The sequence below is a fragment of the Puma concolor genome, chromosome C1 (genome assembly GCF_028749965.1).
Source record: "Puma concolor isolate L17-30 chromosome C1, mPumCon1.1.hap2, whole genome shotgun sequence".
Classification (NCBI taxonomy): domain Eukaryota; kingdom Metazoa; phylum Chordata; class Mammalia; order Carnivora; family Felidae; genus Puma; species Puma concolor.
The window spans coordinates 63,490,768-63,510,612 of NC_141674.1; the positions used below are offsets into that span (position 1 = coordinate 63,490,768).

The 19,845-nt window shown below is 38.7% G+C and overlaps 1 protein-coding gene and 1 long non-coding RNA gene across 2 annotated transcripts in view; one reads left to right on the forward strand and one right to left on the reverse strand.

Annotated features, from left to right (window-relative positions):
- Positions 1–5,923: 5,923 nt before the first annotated feature.
- Positions 5,924–19,845, reverse strand: part of LOC147578105 (uncharacterized) — a 46,541-nt gene continuing 32,619 nt past the window's right edge. Inside the window, exon 3 of the long non-coding RNA XR_015254804.1 lies at positions 5,924–6,027. This is a non-coding gene — a long non-coding RNA (uncharacterized LOC147578105). The remainder of the gene's footprint in view (positions 6,028–19,845) is intronic.
- ACADM (acyl-CoA dehydrogenase medium chain) overlaps positions 16,778–19,845 on the forward strand; it is a 34,801-nt gene continuing 31,733 nt past the window's right edge. Inside the window, exon 1 of the mRNA XM_025912780.2 lies at positions 16,778–17,202. Within this exon, the coding sequence (XP_025768565.1) occupies positions 17,173–17,202 (30 nt within the window). The 5' untranslated portion in view covers positions 16,778–17,172. The remainder of the gene's footprint in view (positions 17,203–19,845) is intronic.

Genomic DNA, 19,845 nt, shown 5'->3' on the forward strand with positions numbered 1-19,845 from the left:
AATTGATAAACCCTTAGCCAGATTAATTAAAAAGAAAAAGGAAATGACCCAAGTAAATAAAATCAAGAACGAAAGAGGAGAGATCACAACCAACACTGCAGAAATACAAACAATAATAAGAGAATATTATGAGCAATTATACGCCAATAAAATGGGCAATCTAGAAGAAATGGACAAATTCCTAGAAACACATAAACTACCAAAACTGAAACAGGAAGAAATAAAAAATTTGAACAGACCCATAACCAGCAAAGAAATCAAATTAGTAATCAAAAATCTCCCAAAAAACAAGAGTCCAGGGCCGGATGGCTTTCCAGGGGAATTCAACCAAACATTTAAAGAGTTAACACCTATTCTTTTGAAGCTGTTCCAAAAAAATAGAAATGGAAAGAAAACTTCCGAACTCATTCTATGAAGCCAGCATTACCTTGATTCCAAAACCAGACAAAGACCCCACTAAAAAGGAGAACTACAAACCAATTTTCCTGATGAACATGGATGCAAAAATCCTCAACAAGATACTAGCCAACCGGATCCAACAATACATTAAAAGAATTATTCACCACGGCGAGTGGGATTTATAGCTGGGATGTAGGACTGATTCAATATCCACAAAACAATCAATGTGATATATAACATCAAAAAAGAAAGGACGAGAACCACATGATCCTCTCAATAGATACAGAGAAAGCATTTGACAAAATACAGCATCCTTTCTTGAAAAAACCCTCAAGAAAGTGGGGATAGAAGGAACATACCTCCAGATCATAAAAGCCACATATGAAATACCCACTGCTAATATCATCCTCAATGGGGCAAAACTGAGAGCTTTACTCCTAAGGTCAGGAGCACAACGGGGATGTCCACTCTCGCCACTGTTATCCAACATAGTATTGGAAGTCTTAGTCTCAGCAATCAGTTAACACAAAGGAATAAAAGGCATCCAATTAGTCCCGGAGGAGGTCAATCATTCACTCTTCAAAGGTGACATGATACTCTATGTGGAAAACCCAAAATATTCCACAAAAACTGCTAGAACTGATCCATGAATTCAGCAAAGTTGTAGGATATAAAATCAATGTACAGAAATCCGTTGCATTCCTAAATACCAATAGTGAAGCAACAGAAAGAGAAATCAAGGAATCAATCTCATTTACAATTGCACCAAAAGTCATAAAATACCTAGGAATAAATCTAACCAAAGAGGTGAAAGATCTGTACACTGAAAAATATAGGAAACTTAGGAAAGAAATTGAAGAAACAAAAAAATGGAAAAATATTCCATGCTTCTGGATTGGAAGAACAAATATTGTTAAAATGTCAATACTACCCAAAGCAATCTACATATTCAATACAATACCTATCAAAATAATACCAGAATTCTTGGGGCACCTGAGTGGCTTAGTCAGTTGAGAATCTAACTTCAGCTCAGATCATGATCTCACAGTTTGCGAGATCCCATGTCGAGCTCTGTCCTAACAGCTGGAGCCCCACATTGGGCTCTGTGCTGACAGCTCAGAGCCTGGAGCCTGCTTCAGGTTCTGTGTCTCCCTCTCTCTCTCTGCCCCCCCCCCCCCCCGCTCACATTCTGTCTCTCTCTCTCTCTCTCTCTCTCTCAAAAATAAATAAAACAGTTAACTAGAACAGTTAGCTAGAACAAACAATCCTAAAACTTGTATGGAACCAGACAAGACCCCAAATAGCCAAAGCAACCTTGGAAAAGAAAACCAAAACTGTAGCCATCACAATCCCAGATTTCAAGACGTATTACAAAGCTGTAATCATCAAGACAATACTGGCACAAAAACAGACATGCAGATCAGTGGAACAGAACAGAGAACCCAGAAATGGACCCACAAACGTATGGCCAACTAATCTTTGACAAAGCAGGAAAGACTATCCAATGGAATAAAAAGACAGTCTCATCAGCAAATAGTGCTGGAAAAACTGGACAGCGAAGTGCAGAAAAATGAACCTGGACCACTTTCTTACACTATACACAAAAATAAATTCAAAATGGATGACAGGCCTAACTGTAAGGTAGGAAGCCATCACCATCCTAGAGGAGAAAGCAGGCAAATACTTCTTTGACCTCAGCTGCAGCAACTTCTTACTCAATACGTCTCTGGAGGCAAGGGAAAGAAAAGCAAAAGTCAACTATTGGGACCTCATCAAGATAAAAAGCTTCTGCACAGCAGAGGAAACAATCAGCAAAACTAAAAGGCAACCGACGGAATGGGAGAAGATATTTGCAAATGACATATCAGATAAAATATCCAGAATCTAGAAAGAACGTATCAAACTCAACACCCAAAAAACAAATAATCCAGTGAAGAAATGGGCAAAAGACATGAATAGACACTTCTCCAAAGTAGACATCCAGATGGCCAACCATCACATGAAAAAATGCTCAACATCACTCATCAATCAGGGTAATACAAATCAAAACCACAATGAGATACCACCTCACATCTGTCCGAATGGCTAAAATTAACAACTCAGGCAACAACAGATGTTGGCGGGAATGCGGAGAAAGAGGAAATCTTTTGCACTGCTGGTGGAAATGCAAACTGGTGCAGCCACTCTGGAAAACAGTGTGGAGGTTCCTCAGAAAATTAAAAATAGACCTACCCTATGACCCAGCAATAGCACTGCTAGGAATTTACCCAAGGGATACAGGAGTACTGATGCATAGGGGCACTTGTACCCCAATGTTTATAGCAGCGCCCTCAACAATAGCCAAATTGTGGAAAGAGCTTAAATGTCCATCAACTGATGAATGGATAAAGAAATTATGGTTTATATACACAATGGAGTACTACGTGGCAATGAGAAAGAATGAAATATGGCCCTTTGTAGCAACATGAATGGAACCGGACAGTGTGATGCTAAGTGAAATAAGCCATACAGAGAAAACAGATACCATATGTTTTCACTTTTATGTGGATCCTGAGAAACTTAACAGAAACCCAAGGTGGAGGGGAAGGGAAAAAAAAAAAAAAAAAAGAGATTAGAGTGGGAAAGAGCCAAAGCATAAGAGACTCTTAAAAACTGTGAACAAACTGAGGGTTGATGTGGGCTGGGAGGGAGGGTGGGTAGGTGATGGGTATTGAAGAGGGCATCTTTTGGGATGAGCACTGAGTGTTGTATGGAAACCAATTTGACAATAAATTTCATATATTGAAAATAAATAAATAAGTAAATAAATAAATATGTGAATTTGAAGGTACATGATTTATATCTCAATAAAGTCATGAAGGAAAAGAAAGAGAGAGAAGGGGAGGAGAAGGGGATGGAAGACAGGAAGGTAGTGTAGAGAAGAGGAGAGGAAAGAAGATGAGAAAATGAGAAAAGCAAGGGCTTGTGGAGTTTTCCCTCAATAAGGAATGAAGAATATAGGGAGGGTTATAAAGAGAGATTTGAACACAGTTTCAGAATGAAAGATAATAAATAAATAGAAAAAATAGAGGGACCAAACAGACCATGGATTATAAATTGGATCTACAGCTTTCTTGGAGAGATGAAACAAATACTACGATTCTTCCTATTGCATAACTTGATTAGTATACTACTATTTCTATTATACAATTGTGTACAGGTTGGGCTATGTAGGTCTCTAGCCCTTTATTAAGTTTATATTGTAAAAGAGGTTTGTACAGAGAGCACACAGGAGAAACTACTTGATTTGACATGCAACTTTGAGAATTTCACAAGGTGACATTTGAGCTGCCTCTCACAGCATGAGTAATAATCAGATGGGGATGCAAGAGGCAGGATATTATATGTAGGGGGGTCAGTTTATGGAGAGGCATGATGGTGTGAAAGAGCATGGCATAGAAGAGAAATATGAGGGAGAGGGGGCAGATAAGTAGCATGAGGTTAGGAAGTAAAGGTTCTTTTCTATTACGGAATGAAGCTTTAAATTTATCCTATAAATAACAAGCCAGGGTAGGTGTTAAAATTATAGATAGGATCAAATTTTCATTTTAGAAAGATAAGCAAAGAGGTATATAAGAGGAAAAGGCTTAGGACATGTAACTAATACCGTGGAGCTCTGCCCTTGAGGTTCCCTCTTCAAGGTCCATGATATTCCCACACTATTATGGATATTAGCTCCTGATAGGAGCTAATTATTGTAAAGCAGATTGTCTGGATCTGAAACCCAGTACTGCCACTCATTAATTGTGTAGCTAGGGACATATTAAATAATTGTCCGGAGTCTCAGTTTCTTCACCTGTAAAATTGGAATGCTAAGAGTATTTATTTTGCAGGATTGTTGTGAAGAATGCCTTACTTACATGTAAAAGTAATTCTGAACAGTGCCTGGTACATAGTAAGAGCTCCATGAATATTTATTAGAATTATTATTCATAAAGCTAATGAATTTCAGCTATGAATGCCAGGTACTCTGTTAGGCTCTGGCAGTATAAAACTAAATAAATCATAGTCCTTGCTTTCAAGAAATGAATACCTAGATGGAAAACAAGTATGTAAATCATCATATGATAATACAGAGTACTAAGTACTAATATAGATGAGGAAAACTTGCTTTGAGATACAAACAAAAAGGGAATTTAGGGCATGAGTAGTTATTTGTTTTTTATTTTATTTTTAAGTAATCTCCGCACCCAACTTGGGGTTGAACCCACAACCCTGAGATCTACAGCCACATGGTATACCTACTGAGCCAGGTGCCCCATGATAAGGCATTTAAACTTGATTTGTAATGGACTAGGAAACTTGGAAGGTTTTAAGCAAGGAAACAGAATTTCTAGACTTACGTTTGAAGAGAGATAACTCTAGAAGCAATGTAAAGAATACATTAGAGGAGAAGACATTAATTTTGTGATTATTGTAGCATGCCAGGCAAGAGAAGTTTATAGACCTAAACTAACAGAGGGGAAATAGGGATGGGGAAAAAATGTGTGGGAGAGCACAACGAGCAGTATCTAATGACTGTTAGATGAGGCTGTAAAGGGGAAGTGTGAATCAATGAGGACAACAAGGTCTCTAGGTTTGGGTGATGTCCTAGATAATGGTACTATTAATCAATAGGAGTATAGAAAGAAAAACATGCTTAGGGGAGAAGGTTCTTTAATACTTACAGGTGTTTTGATTGAGGTGCTTATGGTATATCAGAGATCAGAAGAGAATTATGTATTTAAGATTTGTCAATAGTGTCTAAAGTTGAGGCAGCAGTTGAGACTGACCAAAAAAGAAAAGAATTTGGTGGGGAAATTTATAAGAATTAAAGCATAATAAGGCACACAGGCATGCCTTTAAATGGACTAGCCATTAGATTCTCTTGAGTTAGTTTTTCCCAAAAAGACATTACAATAGTGCTTAGTACTTTTATTCAAGGCATAGTTTATTCAAGGCATCCTTTCTTCCACTATCTAGTACCTCAGTGGTATACTTATAATTCAGCCTAAGCACTTGATATAGTCTTGCCAAATTATTGTATACACTTTTGACCTTCTTTTTATAATATTTATTACAATTATATAATAATAGCTACACTCATATAGCAATTATTCTATTAACTCATTTAATTGTCACAACATTGCTATGAGGTCAATATGATAAAAAAATGAAAGGATTATTAATGACTATGACACCATATTTGTTATCTTATTTCATCATAGTATTAGAGGTTAATAGTTCTAATTAAAGTAATTTTTATCTTACAGGTATATTATATGATATCATTGTTTCAAAACTACACAAATAAAACAAGAAGTACTTATGTGATTAAAACATAGCAAGTGGACTCCAGTTCTAATCATTATTTTGTAAACTTGAAGAGTATTTGATGAGACAGAAAGGACTGAAGTGGATTCCTGAGAACTTTTATCCAAAATTCACTGTACTGACAACTTATCAATCAAACATGCATAGAATATTAATTATGTGAAGATACTTACTAGATAGGATGATAAAGATACAGTGGAGTCACATCAAATCAGCCTGACTTCAGAATCCAACCACTTCACCTTTATTTCCACGCCATTTCTAATCTTTGTCCTCCTAATCACAAATAAGCCATTATAATATAATCTAAGCTATAATACATATATACAGTCTTAATATGGAAACACAATGAAATAAACACTGCAGACAGCAGGAAAAATTTCAGAATACCCACCTGAGGATTCATGGTGAGGAATATGGAGGCTTAACTAAGATGGAAAAGCTGAAGAATGATCTAACCTCTGTTACACAGATAGCAATCAAATGTAGTCCATAGCTGAAAGCATAAGGTTTCTCAGAAAACCCATAAATAATTGAATTTGCTTTCCCTAATAAGTCTTGCTATCCTTTTCCAGGACAAATTGTTCTTTTGCTAGTTTTTAGCCAACCTGCCCAACAAAGAAGATTCATTGTCCTACTACTAGCTTATGGTTCTTGTTTTAATAAACCCTGCCTCATTTTTTTTTTCAATGACAGTCTATGGTTGATTACCTCCCTCATATCTAAGTAAACTCAGCTCTGTTTTTCCCAGCTCTGTTTTCAACCCAACTAAATGACTCTGAGCTATCAGAAGCCTACTGAACCAGCAGAAGCATAGAGCCTAAGAAAGCATCTCATCTAGACCCCTTAAGTACTGGGTTGCCTTTTCTCACTTCTGTGAGTGTCATTGTTTAGGGATCAACCTTGTTGGCTCTTGATGCTGAACCTGAGTCTTGACCAAATCTGATTTTTGTCCACAGCTGTTGTTTAATGTTGGGCAGTTGTTTTCATGGTGGTCTCTGACAGGTGGCAGGAGACTGGGTAATGTGGTTGTTCCTTTATGTGCCTTAATTGTTTGCTTGTCTGTCTTAGAAATTCTGATATTCGCTCATATCTGTTTGCTCCCAGATCTTGAGATAATATAGTCAAACTTGGCTGGTCTGAACCTTGGAGTTAAAAAACTGCCCCTGTCACATCCTACCTCCCTGATCTGTTAAAACTTTTCCAACCACTGCTAGAACTTCATGTTGTTTGTCTTATGCCCTTTATTTTCCTTTGTCAGTTCTTTGTAGGTCTTTGTATTGAAAGAAAGAAAAAAGCCATTTCCCTTCTTTAGAAAGGATATCTAAGTTATCTATTACTGTGTAACAAACCACACAAAATTTAGTGGATTGAAACAATTTATTATTTTTCCAAATTTTTGTTGAGGTTCTTCTGATCTCACCAAGTCTCACTCACACAATTGCAATCATCTGTGAATTCAACTGAGGCTGGATGTTCTAGAATAACTTCTCAATCATATTTGGGATCTCAGTTGGGATGGCTGGACTCCTAGGCCGGCTGGTCCTCTCCATGTCTTTCATGTTGGCTTGTTCACGCAGTGGCAGAAGTGTTTGCAGAAGACAAGACCCAATGTACAAATGCTTATCAAGTCTCTGCTTGTCTGTGTTTGCTGATATCTATTTGGTGGGAGCAAGTCACATGGCCAAGTCCAGCATAAATGTGGAAGAGATATGTAACGGATACAGAGAAGTGTGATACAGAAGGATAAGACAAGAAAATTAGTCTTTTTTTTTTAATTTTTTTTTCAACGTTTATTTATTTTTGGGACAGAGAGAGACAGAGCATGAACGGGGGAAGGGCAGAGAGAGAGGGAGACACAGAATCGGAAACAGGCTCCAGGCTCTGAGCCATCAACCCAGAGCCTGACGCGGGGCTCGAACTCACGGACCGCGAGATCGTGACCTGGCTGAAGTCGGACGCTCAACCGACTGCGCCACCCAGGCGCCCCGAAAATTAGTCTTTTATAATACTCTTCTTATAATGGCAGCTCTTTCTGTGCCTGGACTGATTCCCTCTCATTATCACTCTTTCTCTTTTGGGAACCTTTTCAAGGTTAATGGATGATAAAGATCTGCTTGTGCACACTATAGGGATGTTCAGTTCAAAAATATCTATCTTCAAAGGAAAGAAAACATGGGAAAATTGAAATTAGTTTTTTATACGCTGTAAAATAGAGCTGGACTTCTAAAATAGCTTTCCTTGGTGTGCATATCAATTCTGTGCATAGGCTTGAATGTCATTGGAATGGGAATGACTGCTTCTGACTTCTCTGGGGCTTTGTGACAGTCTGAGAAAACTGAAGGATTCAAAGTGTATGGTTTTTGTTTGTTTTGTTTTGGTTTGGTTTAGTTCCTTCCTCTTGGAAAAGAAATAAGGAAGTCCCATGGAAATATGCACAAATAAGCTGAGTGAAGATGTGAGGCAGAGCTTTGTGTAAACTACAATGAGGTATAACAAAATCTTACAGTAGAACCTCCAAGTTGACCATGTCTGGAAAGTACTCTCCAAAAAACACATAATAAAATATGGGGAAAAGCAACTTTACATTCTTCCAGAGTGCCCTTCCTTGCCCATGGTTTTAATGAGATTTGTCTGCTGAATATGAAATATTTTCTAAACAAACAAATGGCACAATTTTGTCTATTTCTTAAGAAAAATTTAAAATTAGGGGTGCCTGGGTGGCTCAGTCAGTTAAGCATCTGACTTTGGCTCAGGTCATGATCTCACGGTTTGTGGGTTCAAACCCCACATCAGGCTCTCGGCTGACAGCTCAGAGCCTGGAGCCTGCTTTGGATTCTGTGTCTCCTTCTCCCTCTGCCCTTCCCTCATTTGTTAAATGTTAAATAAACATTTCAAAAAAGAGAGAACATTTTTAAATTTAATTGTGAAATCTTAAAGGAAATCCTGTTCTGATTGACTTATAAAGACTAATAAGAAATTCAGTAATCTTCAGGAAGCATATTAATACTTTAAGTTTGCTGACAATTTATAAAAGCTTCAGAGCCTTGTTGACACTGTAATTCGGTGAAAAAGAAGAAAAAAGTATAAGTAGAGGAGGAATATGAGAAGAAATATGAGGAAGAGGAGGAGGAGGAGTTGCTTAACTGTAAATTAAATTAACGGCTTTGGTTATAAAATTTCAAGATAAAAGCCAGAGAAATACCAGTGGTTATCAGGCTGAGAAGCAATGAGGGGGGGGGGGGGGGAATTCTTAAAAAACAGTACTTTTATTTTATTATTTTTTTTTTTATTTTAGAGAGAGAGAGCATACGTGGGGAAGAGAGGCAGAGGGAGAGAGAGAACCTCAAGTAGACTCTGCACTAAGCATGAGCCCAACACAAACCTTAATCCCATGACTCTGGGAGAATGACCTGAGCTGAGATCAGGAGTCAGTTATACAACCAACTGAGCCACCCATCACCAAAAAAAACACCAGTATTTGTATTTTATTTTTTTTAATGTTTATTTTTGAGAGAGAGAGAGAGAGAGAGAGAGAGAGACAGAGCATGAACGGGGAAAAGAGAGGGTGACATAGAATCCGAAGCAGGCTCCAGGCTGTCAGCACAGAGCCTGACACAGGGCTCGAACCCACAAACAAACCACGAGCTTAGACTTAGCCGAAGTCTAAGGGTTAATTGACTGAGCTACCCAGGTGCCCCAAAAAACTGTATTGTTAAACAAAAGTTTTAAAGTTTAAATAATTGTTATTTAATACAGGGGAAAATTATACAAGAATAAGTTTAGGTTTTATTTCTATCAAGGTGAATCCTTGAACAAATTAATAGGTTTGGTAATTTGAGTTTAAAAATAGTTATATGTTCTCCCAGATTTTAACATAGTGTGAAACATGTTAGCATAATATTATTTTCTCAGGGAAAGATTAATTAATTCTAACTGCTTAGATTTCCTATACTGATGTTTTACCTCCATTAAATGTTTAAAGTTATAAAAATATAAAAATTATGGTTCAACTATCTTTTGAAAGATTTACTTCTGTGAACTTCAGACAACACTGCAAATCATACAGTTCTAGTATCTCTGTTCATACTGCCTGTAAATTTTTTTTTAAGTAGGCTTCATGCCCAGCAGAGTCCAAACAAAGTAAACAAAACATGGGGCTTGAACTCATGATGCTGAGATCAAGACCTGACCTGAGATCAAGAGTTGGATGCTTAACCAACTAAGCCACCCAGGAGCCCCCCTCACCCCCAAAATTTAAATATCATAGTTCTTTGAATAATTAAGATCAACAGATTGTGTTAAAGATCAACCTCAAACAAGATTTCCAAAATCCCTAACTCATTGAAAACTTTGACTAGTGTTAAATTAAGTTCATTAAGTTAAAATAGCCTTAGACTACCTCGACAATTCATAAGTAGATGTAAATTCATAAAATACAGAATACAAAAACAAGTAAACATAGTTTTATCATACATATGTATGATATTATATACATTTTCATCATCCATTAGCTACTAGTTTAAAAAAACTTTAATTTTATTAATCTATTTTGAGAGACAGAGTGAGAGAGAGCACAAGTAGGGGAGGAACAGAGAGAGAGAGAGAGAGAGAGAGAGAGAGAGAGAGAGAGAGAGAATCCCAAGCAGGCTCTGCACTGTCAATGCAGAGCCCGATGTGGGGCTCAAACTCATGAACCCTGAGATCATGACCTGAGCTGAAAAGAGTCAGTTGCTCAATTGACTGAGTCACCCAGATACCCCTATTTTAAAAGAGATATGTAAATACCTTTAGGTCATGTCTAATACACATGGTCATGTTTGCACTTATACTTTATAAATATAAAAGAGATGTAGATAGGTACTCATAGAAAATAAGCAACTTTCATTAGATTCCTTTCAGGGCTAAAGGGCTTGTCTATGATAGGTAATTCTCAGTTACCTATCTCCTAGTTCTTCTGTGACTGAGAATATAGAAGTTAGTTACTTTGGTTAAAAATGTAGCTAAAATGGGTGATATACTCATTACAAAGAGATATGAATATAAAAGGATGAATATGTTTTATCCATTTGTTTATCAAGGGAACTATTAAAATTATATTAAGATGATGAATGTAATATATATACAATATCTTACATATTAATAAGGCAAGTGTATTTTTTGTATTTTTTTAATTTTTTGAATATGAAATTTATTGTCAAATTGGTTTCCATCCAACACCCAGTGCTCATCCCAACAGGTGCCCTCCTCAACGCCCATCACCCACCCTCCCTTCCCTCCCTCACACCGTCCATCAACCCTCAGTTTATTGTCAGTTTTTAAGAGTCTGTTATGGTTTGGCTTTCTAACTTTTTTTTCCCTTCCCCTCCCCCATGGTCTTCTGTTAAGTTTCTCAGGAAAGCAATTATATTTTAAAGCTAAAGATAAAAGTTTTAAATTTGTCATTTAACCATATATGTATTTAAGTATGTTTCAAAAATGTACATATAAAGGTAATAAATTAGTAAACAAAAAAATTTTTTTAAGTGGTGATAATTCAAATACTTGGTCTCTGACTATTTTCTGTGCTTTTTTTCTCCATCTTTACTGAGATATAATCGATATACATTATTGTATAAGTTTAAGGTATATAACATGTTTATTTTGTAAAAATATACAGCAAAATTATTACCACCATAGTGTTAGCTAACACCTCCATCGTGCCAAATAATAAAAATTTCTTTTTTATGGTGAGGACATTTAAGATCTACTCTCTTAGCAACTTTCAAGTATGTAATAAAGTATTACTAACTATAATCACCATGTTATAGATTAGATCCCCAGAACTTATTCACCTATAACTGGAAGTTTGTACTCTTTAACCAACATCTCCCCATTTCTCCCAGCCCCCAGGCCCCGAAAGTCTCTATTTCTGTGGGTTCACCTTTTTTTAGATCGCACATATAAGTGATATGCAGTATTTATCTTTCTACGACTTGACTCAGAATAATACTTCCAAGTTCCATCTATGTTGTTACAAATGGTAGGATTTACTTCTTTTCCATGGCTAAAGAATATGCATATACAGTATATATACACACACACACACACACACACACACACACACACATATATATGTATACCATATAGGGGCAGAGGGAGACAGAGAATCTTGAGCAGGCTCCACACTCAGCACAAGTCCGACACAGAGCTCCATCCCACAACCCTGTGATCATGACCTGAGCCTAAATCGAGAGTCAAGATAAGGTGCTCAACCACCTGAGCCACCCAGGTGCCCTCTGATCTATTACATTTTTAAAGTGCAGATACAAAATTACATATGTAATAAAATCCAACTCTGTAAGAAAAACATTATGAATGTGTGTTCTATGCAGAGAAAAATCTAAAAGCTATATACCAAAATATTAACATTAACCATTGCTTATTTTCTTCCTCATATGTACTTACCTTTATTTTTGAGATTTTTAAATTTTTTTTTTTTTCAACGTTTATTTATTTTGGGGACAGAGAGAGACAGAGCACGAACGGGGGAGGGGCAGAGAGAGAGGGAGACACAGAATCGGAAACAGGCTCCAGGCTCTGAGCCATCAGCCCAGAGCCCGACGCGGGGCTCGAACTCACGGAGCGCAAGATCGTGACCTGGCTGAAGTCGGACGCTTAACCGACTGCGCCACCCAGGCGCCCCTATTTTTGAGATTTTTAAATAATTAATGAGTACTTATAATCTGATGAATCATTCTTATTCTGAATAGAAGTCAGTTTAGACCTTGTGAAAACAATTGGCCATGGTGCCAGTTCCACTGTCTTCTCTGTTCTTAGGTACTTTGCCTATGCCTAAACTTGCCTTTGCTAACCCTAGATCTGGATAAGGTTTTCTTGCACCATGATTGTGGCATACCACTCAGTCACTTATAACCTTGATCTCAGAGTTTTAACTTTGAATCCATGAGACTTTCCTGGTTAGAGTTCATGACTCTTCATCCCTATAATTAAATATACACAGCTCTCAGGGAAGTATAAACTGGTTCTCAAGTTGAAGACTTGATCTTTCAGCTACATCCGATTCACTCACTGATAATTCTGTTGACAGGTAATCCCATTAGCAAGTTTTGACTATCTGTAACAACCCAGCTCAGATGTGGACTCTATAGGCCCTGTATTCCAAACTAAAGGCAATATTCCACAGGCAACCAGCCGAGCTGTTTGTATTACTTTGGATCCTAACTCCTTAGACTAGATAGGAGATAAACAGTAAATGCTGAGATTTTGACTATCTAAAATCTATTTTAATGAATAAATTTTTGAAAAATATATAATACTTAGAAAAAACAATAACTACACGTAAGGGAACCATATGCTGAAATAACATTACCGATTCAAAACATTCATAGAGGAAAGAATTATTACAAACCATCTGGAGGTAGGATAGTTGGGAGGGTGGTTAATGCTTATTCCAGCCTTTTCTTTCTTTCTTCTTGATTTCTACTGAGTTCTAGAAAAGTATCTTTTGTCTGTTCCTAAATTTATTGGCATAAAACTTACAGCATTTTCTTGTGATATTTTAAAATCTCCACTAAAGGAGTGCCTGGGTGGCTCAGTCAGTTAAGCGTCCAACTTCAGCTCAGGTCATGATCTCATGGTTCCAGCCCCAGGTCAGACTCTGTGCTGACATCCTGGAGCCTGGCGCCTGCTTTGGATTCTGTGTCTCCCTGTCTCTTTCTGCCCTCACCTGCTCGTGCTCTCTTTCTCAAAAATAAATAAAACATTAAAAAAATAATTTAAAAAAATCTCCACTAAAAAATTAACCAAAAACAAAAAAAAAACTCTCCCTAAATCTGGGGATGCCTGGTTGGTTCAGTCAGTAGCATGTGTGACTCTAGATCCTGGAGTCATGAGTTCAAGCCCCATGTTGGGTGTAGAGATTAGATAAATAAATAAATATTTTAAAAAATCTCCCTTAATCTATGGTTAACTCTTATACTTTCTAAAACTGCTTAACATTTCTTATCTTTATAGGTCTTGCTAGAGGCATGTCTTTTATGATTACTTTTATGATTACTTTTTTTCAAGAATCAGCTTTTGATTTTGCTGATTTCACTGCTTATTTTCTACTGTATTAATGTCTGCTTATGCACGCAAATGTTTACTGCATTTTTATTTGTAATACTCCCAGATTGGAAACAACCTAAATGTCTATCAACAATTTGTGCTATATCCAATGGAATAGCAGTCAGCAAAAAAGGAACAAACTAGTGATACACTAAGTGTGAATGAATCTCAAAATTGTGGTAAGTGAAAGAAGCCAGCTGGAAAAGAGTACTTACTATGATTCCATTTATATGAAATTCTAGAATACAATATAAACTGATGTACAGTGACAGAAAAGGTTTCTAAAGACCTTTCCCTGGGAAGGTAACATTTACTAAGAAGTATGCACCTAATTTGATCTTATAAGCATTCTCTTCATCCTTCTATCAGTTCCTAGGATCCAGGAAATCCTACCCTTACTCCTAGCATGTTTCTCTGTTTTCTGGCTTGAGGAATACATGCTAGAAAAACTGGTTTTTCCTTTGGTGAATCTTAGCTCCTTTACATATTGTGGTCCAAACCAGAATCTTAGTTTACACTCTGACCTTATTTGGGGAAAACTGATCATTTTAAATTTCTGAACCTGCAGGTTAAAAAATAAAGTGAACATACATGGGGCACCTAGCTGGCTCAGTTGGTTGAACGTCCCAACTGCCTCAGGTCATGATCTCATGGTTTGTGAGTTCACCAAGCCACACATCAGGCTTGTTGCTGTCAGAATGGAGCCTGTCTTGGATCCTGTCTCCCTCTCTCTCTGCCCCTCCTCTGCTCATACTCTCTCTCTCTCTCTCTCAAAAATAAGCATTTAAATAAAAATAAAAAATTAAAAATGAGTATACAGATTAATCCTTCACACATAAAAGAAAGGGGTCTTTAACCGAAAAATTCACCATTGAGTCTTAGTTCCTGGGATCTAAGCCAAATAGCTACACCTAGTGTTTAAAGCGGGATCAACAATTTTTAAGTATAATCTTTGCTCTAAAAACGGAAGTGTCACTGAAAGAGATCCTGGTTTTCCATTGTCAAGGTTGACAAAGCCTTAAGTGATCCCCAGAGGTTTGGAAGAGGTATCATCATAATTTTTTTTCATAAATTCCTTTTCTATGAAATCATTTTTCATAATAATGTAGTATGTATGGCTTTATTACTATTGCTAGGGAAAACAAAAGTATTATTTGAAAAAGCAAAGAGAAAAAAAATCAGGTTGGCTTCAAGTCACCTTATCTTAAACTTTGGTTAGAACTCTTTTTTTTAATCTTTTTTTTAAAAAGATTATTTATTTATTTAGAGAGAGAGAGCATGAATACACGTGAGCATGAGAGGGGCAGAGAGAGAGGGAAAGAAAGAAAGAATCCCAAGCAGGCTGCATGCTGTCAGCACAGAGACCCACACAGGGCTTGAATTCATGCCCAATGAGATCATGACCTGAGCTGAAACCAACTGTCAGACGCTTAACCAACTGAGCCATGCAAGCGCCACTAGAAATGAAGTGTCTTAATGTTTACAACTTACAGTTCTGACAAAAACTAAATGACACCAGACACGCACACATGAATAAAACAAGTGCGACAACAATTTTTATTTTTTCCCCTATGTTCATCTGTTTTGTCTTTTAAATCCCACGAGTGGGCAATAACAATTTTTAAATCTAGGTAATAAAATCATATGGCTGATTTGAACTTTTTGCTCATCTTCATTGTACTTAAATGTTCAGAATAAGAAATTGAAAAAATTAGGGGCGCCTGGATGGCTCAGTACGTTAAGCGTCTGAATTTGGCTCAGGTCATGATCTTGCAGTTCATGGGGTTAAGCCCCATGTCGGGCTCTGTGCTGACAGCTCCGAGCCTGGAGCCTGCTTTGGATTCTGTGTCTCCCTCTCTCTCTGCCCCTCCCTGCTCATGCTTTGAGTCTCTCAAAAATAAATAAACATTAAAAAAAAATTTTTTTTTTTTTAAACTAGAGGTGCATAGTCAAATCTTTTTTTTTCTACTAACTCCTACCCAACTTTAGCAGTCCACTTTGTGTTTTACCCACCTATTTGAATGTTTCCTTGATGATTCCAGGACCAATTGAATTCTTCCTTTTCCGAATTTCCCTGGTACTTTAATTTAGCACTTAACATTCTGCCTTATGCCCAGTCTCAATAAATACATTATAAATCCCCAGATGAAAAGGTAGAAGGTTCTTGTAGGGGACTACCATAACAGAATATAGGAATTGAAAAGCTAAATTAGAATGAGATTATGGCCTGACTTATCAGGCAAAAAAGATTGTTAAGCAAGTTTACAGGATTTAGTGGTGAGTGATGAGACCCTAAACTAGGATGATAGCAATAAAAATGAAAAGTCCTGGGGATTATGGGAAACATTTACACTCCTTCCTTGCGGTGGCGTTCTTACTAGCTTTCACAAAAAGCTAGCCAAACCTTGGACAGCTTTACAAATCCCCCAACACTGTAACATCACACCCTACCCACTGCGAACTCAGGGTCTAACAGGAAGAGAGGGTGACTTTAAATAGAATTCCTCAGGCAGACATTCACGTCCAACATTCATTCATTCGCTGAGCCAGGAGCTTTAAATAAACTCAATTTATTTCCAAGGACACGGTCCACATCCACACACGTGGGTAGCAATAAATAGCCTCGGGAATATTCGGGAAGGTCGAATTTACCTAAGGGATTTCCCGTTTGTTTTCTGAAACACAGCACATACTATGGCTTCGGCCGAGCTTTCGAGAGTAAAATGTACTTGTAATACTTAGGCAGAAAAAACTGGATTGGTAAATTTCTGGGACGAGGCCAGGGAGAGCATCTTAACCACCAGAACTGGCTGGGGACTGCGCACCCTAGCCGCCCCCTTTCACCCAGATTCCCGACAGGCCCCGCGCCGCACTCGCTCCTCTTCCTTAGGCGCTGGTCCACCCTCCAGCTCCCGCCGCCAGCCCCGCTCGGAGAGCCTTAAAGGCTTCCGCGTCCTCGAAAGGTCGCGCTGCCGAAACTCTGTGGGCCCGAGGGAAGCGAAGCCTCTTCCGGGACCACCCCTCGGGACACGTCGGCCAAAGGAGGTCTTTAGACACTCTTTCCCAAACCGCCCAAGATCCTACTGGTCCGCGCTGGCTCGGAGCGAGCACGCAGCCCCCCACCCCCATCCTCCTTTTTCTTTACGGTACCCTTTTTAGGCAACCCGCTCCCCACCCACATCCACACCAGCGGGCGGGACCAGGGTGTGGGCGGGGCCAGACGGGTGTCGCTCCTCTGGGTTGGAGCACCCCTTAAGAGTCCCGGAGCTGCGCAGAGAATTGGAGACCGAGCAGCAGGATCAAGAGTCAACCATGGCAGCGATGTTTAGGCGATGCTGCGGGGTGAGAGACAGCAAGGCTCGGTGGGGTTGGGGAATGGTGGTTGTGGCGTTTGGAGGGGGCTGGGGGGGGGCGGAAGCTTGGGACGAAAAGAGGTGCTTCCCCGGGAGAGTAGGAAGCTGTGCTAAGGAAAGAGCTTATCGGACGCCTTGGCCTTCCTGACCTCACCGTTGGCTGCGGGCCTCAAGTCCGGATCCTCGCCTTGCTTTCACGCTTACCCTCTTCTCTTATTATCCAGTCCGGGCTTTCAATTTTGCCCTATCATCTTCGCAACTCGTCGGTTCCTTTGTAGGCATTTTTCGGAATGTCCTTCATTTTCCCTCTGGCCTAGGAACTCTCTATATATTTCCCCCAGGAATCTCACCCTTTCCCGAAAGTAAACTGTGTCTAAATTGGGCAGGCATCTCAGAACGAGCAAAGGCCATGTTTTTGCAGTATATTTTGAGAAAACTCTACTGGCTTTATGCCTCCAGCCCAAGAAGAAATCATAAAGTAAATGTCATCATGCAATTGATACATGATAGAAAGTGCAGATTTCAGATACTCGTATCTTGAGTGCTTGCAAAGTTACGGAGGAAAAGGAAAGTAGAGCAGCTGCTTCTTGGGGTACTTAATGTATTTAATAATTGAGTTAAAGTTACGTTCTTGGCCCCCAAAAAAGTAGCTTTAGAATTTATAATAATTCTAATGGATTGCTGCCCAATATTTGTTATTGCTATACACGTTAATGGGCTCTGAAGGCAGAAATCTGGACATTTTAAAAATTATTTTTAGGGGCGTCTGGGTGGCGCAGTCGGTTAAGCGTCCGACTTCAGCCAGGTCACGATCTCGCGGTCTGTGAGTTCGAGCCCCGCGTCAGGCTCTGGGCTGATGGCTCGGAGCCTGGAGCCTGTTTCTGATTCTGTGTCTCCCTCTCTCTCTGCCCCTCCCCCGTTCATGCTCTGTCTCTCTCTGTCCCAAAAATAAATAAAAACGTTGAAAAAAAATTTTTTTTTTTTAAAAATTATTTTTAACTCACACCAGAAAAAAAAGACCCGATTTCTCAATCTCCAATAAGGTATATAGAAAAACCTGATCCAGAAAGCTTACACAGCTGTATCTCATCTTTGACACTCCCATAAAATTTAAGATTCTTACGTTCCTAAGAAATGGGCGAAAGCGTTTAATTATAATTGTGCTGGGAGGGCACCTGGGTGGCCCAGTTGGCTGAATTTAGGACTCAATTTTGGCCGAGGTTATGATCCCAGGGTTGTAGGATCCAACCTGGCATCGGGCTCCATCCTGTTTGGGATATTCTCTCTCTCTTTCTTCCCCGTCCCCCAACACCCCACCTCTGCGTCTCTCCCCTGGTTGCTCACGAATGCTGTCTTGTGCTCTCACTCTCTCTCAAAAATACATAGTTTTAAAAATACATAGTTGTGCTATTATTGCAGAATTGATGCTTGACTGAGGTTGCCATCTCTTGGAGATTTGGAATTCCATTGTTCTGGGCAGAGATCCCAAAGTAATAAAATCAGTATTTATATGGCATTATGCTTCCAAGACATTTTCTTATTTTAATCATCTCAACAAATTATCCAGTAAGAAAAGCCTCATTTTCAAAGTTTGAAAAGAAGCTTCAGGGAAGTTTGTAATTGGTCCAGGGTCTCAAAAATACTTGGGGAGTCTAGACACAAACCATTCTAAATCCAAATAATCTACAATTTCTATATTCTGTCTACTAAGCCACCTCTCTAAATGGATAACATTATTATATCATTAGATTGATGGGGATTGTCCCCAGGGTGTAGCTACTTTTATATTTTATATAACATTTTCCTGAAAAATAATATGTAAACTTTTTATAAATTATTTTAAACCCATTAATAATTTTCTTTTTTATTTCATTTTCATTTTTAATTTTTCAATTTTATTTTAGAGAGCGAGAGCAAGTCGGGGGAGAGGGGCAGAGACAGAGAGAATCCCAAGCAGGCTCCACACCAAGGGTAGAGCCCAATGTGGGGCTTGATCCCACAACCCTGGGATTATGACCTGAACCAAAATCAAGAGGTAGACACTCAACCCACTGGGCCATCCAGGTGCCCCTCCACTAATAATTTTTGTATTTAAAGTCTCAGCAGACTTACTTATTTTGTGAGGTCTAATTTTTGTTCAGTAGTATGTAAACAAACACTTAGAAGAGCCAAGTTTTGGGGCGCCTGGGTGGCGCAGTCGGTTGAGCGTCCGACTTCAGCCAGGTCACGATCTTGCCGTCCGCGAGTTCGAGCCCCGCGTCAGGCGCTGGGCTGATGGCTCAGAGCCTGGAGCCTGTTTCCGATTCTGTGTCTCCCTCTCTCTCTGCCCCTCCCCCGTTCATGCTCTGTCTCTCTCTGTCGCAAAAATAAATAAACGTTGAAAAAAAAAATTTAAAAAAAAAAAAAAAAAAAAAAAAGAAGAGCCAAGTTTTTTGGTCTGATTTTTGTGGGATGTTTTTCTTTTTAGAATGTAATAACCGAATAGGAGACTTAAACTGAAAGAACAGATAGCAAGGTGGTTGATGGTATGGATTCTCTATAGTAAATGCTGCAGTTAGAATCCTGGTTCTACTATGTAATAGCAGAGTGACCTTGTCCAATTTCACTTGACCTTTCTGAGTCTCACTTTCTT